The 4,115-nt window shown below is 35.7% G+C and overlaps 1 protein-coding gene across 1 annotated transcript; it reads left to right on the forward strand.

The window, feature by feature from the left end:
- Positions 1-989: 989 nt before the first annotated feature.
- CBG21855 lies at positions 990-2,903 on the forward strand (the record flags this gene model as incomplete). Its single annotated transcript, XM_045236732.1, has 3 exons — positions 990-1,167; positions 1,224-1,579; positions 2,661-2,903. The coding sequence occupies 3 exons, from the start codon at positions 990-992 to the stop codon at positions 2,901-2,903; spliced, it is 777 nt and encodes a 258-aa protein (XP_045097409.1).
- Positions 2,904-4,115: the final 1,212 nt, after the last annotated feature.

Here is a 4,115-nt window from a genome sequence, read left to right on the forward strand (position 1 = left end):
CGGAAAATCAGAAATTCAGAAATTCGGAAAATCAGAAATTCAGAAATTCAGAAATTCGGAAATTCAGAAATTCAGAAATTTAGAAATTCAGATATTCAGAAATTTTGAAATTCAGAAATTCGGAAAATCAGAAATTCAGAAATTCAGAAATTCGGATATTCAGAAATTCGGAAATTTAGAAATTCAGATATTCAGAAATTTGAAATTCAGAAATTCAGAAATTCAAAAATTTAGAAATTCAGATATTCAGAAATTTTGAAATTCAGAAATTCGGAAAATCAGAAATTCAGAAATTCAGAAATTTAGAAATTCAGATATTCAGAAATTTTGAAATTCGGAAATTCGGAAAATCAGAAATTCAGAAATTCAGAAATTCGGAAATTCAGAAATTCAGAAATTTGAAATTCAGAAATTCAGAAATTCAAAAATTTAGAAATTCAGATATTCAGAAATTTTGAAATTCAGAAATTCGGAAAATCAGAAATTCAGAAATTCAGGAGTTCAGAAATTCAGAAATTCAGAAATTTAGAAATTAAGATATTCAGAAATTTTGAAATTCAGAAATTCAGAAATTCAGAAATTCGGAAATTCAGAAATTCAGAAATTCAGAGATTCAGAAATTCAAAAATTCAAAAAAAAAATCGGAAATTGAATTAGTTTTTTCTTTACAGTAATCCCGAATTTTTTACAGTAATCCCGAATTTTTTTCCGAGACACATCTCTCACATGCTCTGTAAACGTGAGAATTCCAATTTCAGACATCAGTTTTCTCCAACGACTACAATAAACAGACTTCCTGGTCAAAAAAGATACAAAGTGATCTATTGATTAGTTCGTGACTTTTCAGATGTCGTGCTTCATGCTTTTCGTATTCGTAGTCTTATGTATCACTGTTCAGAAATAGGAAATTAGAAAAATGCTCATCCAACTGTTAAGAGCACAACAACGGACATGACTAACTAGAATAATTGTGATCATTCTCTCTAAAAATGTCAACTATTATTACCACTGTCTCCTTATCAGCTCTCGTATTCTCATTCATTAATGTCCTACTTAATCTGTACCTTTTATTTATGGTTTTTTGTAAATCGAAATTCTCAAAGAACAGTTCTGGATTGTTTTTGATCTATTTCAGGTTCGCTGTGGACATGCTTTATTCCTTTGCTAGTAAGAACACATGTTTCTTGACTCTTAACTTTGACCTGACTAAAAACCATTTTCAGCGACAATCCACTTCACATACAATATCCTCAGAATGCTATCTCCCGACCTGGTAGTCAAGAATTTATCATTTTTCATCGCTTGGCCTAACCTAATTTTTGGAAGCATTCGATCATGGACCGTCCTTTTTATAACTATTGACCGAGTTTTAGCAACCTGCATTCCTATTATCTATCACCTTCACAGATCCAAATTTCCTCTTTTGGCAGTTTCAATCTATATTTTTGCCTACGTGCTCTTTGAGCAATACATCTTGTTTGGAATTTGCGCATTTATCATTGATGTTCCGTTGAGTTGTGCAAACTTTGGATGCACTACAAACCCTTGTTATCACGACTATTGGGAGTATTATGAGCAGGTTTGTTAGGGTTTAGAAAATAATAAAACCATAGGTTTTGAGATAATGCATTTTTGTGTGGGTACATTATCTGTGCTATTATGCTTCCGCTTGTTCGTTTGGAACAATTGCTCACACTCTACTAACAATCAGACAATATCGAGAGTGAGTATATCTACAGTACCGGTCAATAAGATATATATATATATATATATATATGTTTACAAAAAATATTGCTCAGTTGATTTTCAGCCATTTAGACCATTTTCAGAATTCTAGAGCTCGGCTGTCAGAATTTTTTAAAAGTTTCTAGTTTTTCAGCTATTTGCTCAATTCTGAGAAACACCCCTTTTTGGCCTGTTTTTGTACTGAAAACGTGAAAGTAACAGGTGTCCTTCAGAAATCGGCAAACAGCTCAAAAACTAGGAATTTCCAGAAAATTCTGTAAATGCAAAGTTCTCAATCTAGATCTGTTTTACAACCTCCAACATTGTCAAAGTGATCGAACACTGGACAGCCGAACTCCAGACTCTAGAAAAAGATGACAATCAACTGAACAATTCGTTTTTGTATATCTCATAGATTGGTACTGTAGTTTGAGACATCCGCTACACTATGACAAGACAATCTAGTTCCCGTTCTCATTAGAAAACTGGAAATCTTTGACTTTAATTTATTATCCAATTTGAGCGGGCACTCACTTTGTCCTCTTCGCTCCCTGAACTACCATTGTGACTACTTGGTATACGGTAAATGTATTAAAAGAGGGGAGACATTAAGCACTTAGCCCAGTTTATATAAGCCCTTTGAGCATACTTGTAACGGACCGCGCCGGGCCGTGCTGTGCTTTTTTTCCGAATTTCGGAGGCCCGGCCCGACCCGCGGGCCCGTCATTTCACAAGTTTTGGAAATTTCAAAAAACACATAAGGGGGGCCCTGAGCTCAAAATTTGGCTCAAAAATACAGGATTTTTGATACCGAGCCTTCCGGGCCGGCCCGGAATTTTACAAGTATGCCTTTGAGGAGATGAGGGCCCATAGTTGGAGGTGCCGCGTAGCCACAGCCTAATTACTTCAAATCCAGATTTCCCCAATTTTTTCAGGCAACTCGAATTTCGCTCCTCGACTCATTCATCATTTTTGTCTTCGACCTTCTTCCCATTTTTCTGATGAGCAACTTCCCAGAAGTCAACTTTCGATCTGTTGGACCTTTAAGTGCTCTTTGTAAAAACTTTGGATTCGTAATTGAATCGATCATTACATGTGGAGTACTAATTGGTAAAAATCAGCAAGTACAACCAGGCTCCGTCACTAGAATCTCTCGATCTGTTATTGTACCGACCTAATAAGTTTGAATGAAATATTTTGAGAACATTGATTAAACGAATTCCGCACCCACGTTGTTCTGCACATTAGAGCTCATGTGCGCTCATTGGAGTGTGAAGTCGAAGGCTTACATCATTATCTAGTTTTGAAATATTTCGTTTTCTTCCTCATTTTGTTGAAAAATGTATGTCCCGGTTTTGATAACGGCTTCATCAGCCTTGTTCCTATCCCTGAATACTTTTTACTTGAATTCTTACATTCTTTTGGCTATTTTCTGTTTGAAGAAAGCCCAGAAAAAATCTGATATGACTCTTATCTATTCAAGGTTTGCAGTGGATGTGGTTTACGCGCTTTGTAGTAAGTTTCAGATATTCACAGTACCATATTTTCCAATGGATCTTAGGTAATTTCCAGGAGTCTGGAGCTCGGTTGTCCATTTTCCGATCACTTTGAAAGGTTGGAGGGTGTAAAACAGACCTAGATTGAAAACTTTGCATTCACAGAATTTTTTGAAAATTCCTGGTTTTTCAGTTACGTGCCGATTTCTGAAAGACACTTTTTTGCGTTTTCAGTACACATGGGCACAAAAAAGAGTGGGGCGGGTGGATTTTCAAAAATTCGGAAAAAAAAATTAAAAATAGAAAACATTTAAAATTAACATTCAAAACACGAGTGAAATCGCACATGTTTAAAGTTAAGCGCGTAGAGGCTGTGCAAAGCGAGGAGTGCGCAGACACGCAGAGTGGTGTTTTGCGTCATAACTTTGTTGAAAATTGTCCGTTTGAGATGATTTTCTGACCGTTAGATAGACCTTTCCCCCTTGTTTTGGATCTTGTTTGTACTGAAAACGGGAAAAACATGCATCCTTCAAAAATCGGAAAATAGCTGATGATCTAGAGGTTCTCAAAAAACTCTGTAAATGCAGAGTTTTCAATTTAGGTCTGTTTTACACCCTCCACAATTTTGAAAGTGACTGAAAGCTTGACAGCCGAGCTACAGATTTCTGAAAATGGTTTAAATTGCCGAAAATCAATTGAAAAATACGTTTTTGAACAGCTTAAAGTATTCTTTTCAGATTGCTTTAACCTAACTTACTTTCTAATTCGCGTAGTCTCTCCGGATACTGTAGTCAAAAACTTGTCATTTTATATTGCCTGGCCAACCTATAACCTCGGATCTATCCGAGTTTTTCTCGTGTTCTTTATCATCATCGACAGACTTTGCGCATCTTA

The sequence above is a fragment of the Caenorhabditis briggsae genome (assembly GCF_000004555.2).
Source record: "Caenorhabditis briggsae complete genome, chrV, whole genome shotgun sequence".
Lineage (NCBI taxonomy): Eukaryota > Metazoa > Nematoda > Chromadorea > Rhabditida > Rhabditidae > Caenorhabditis > Caenorhabditis briggsae.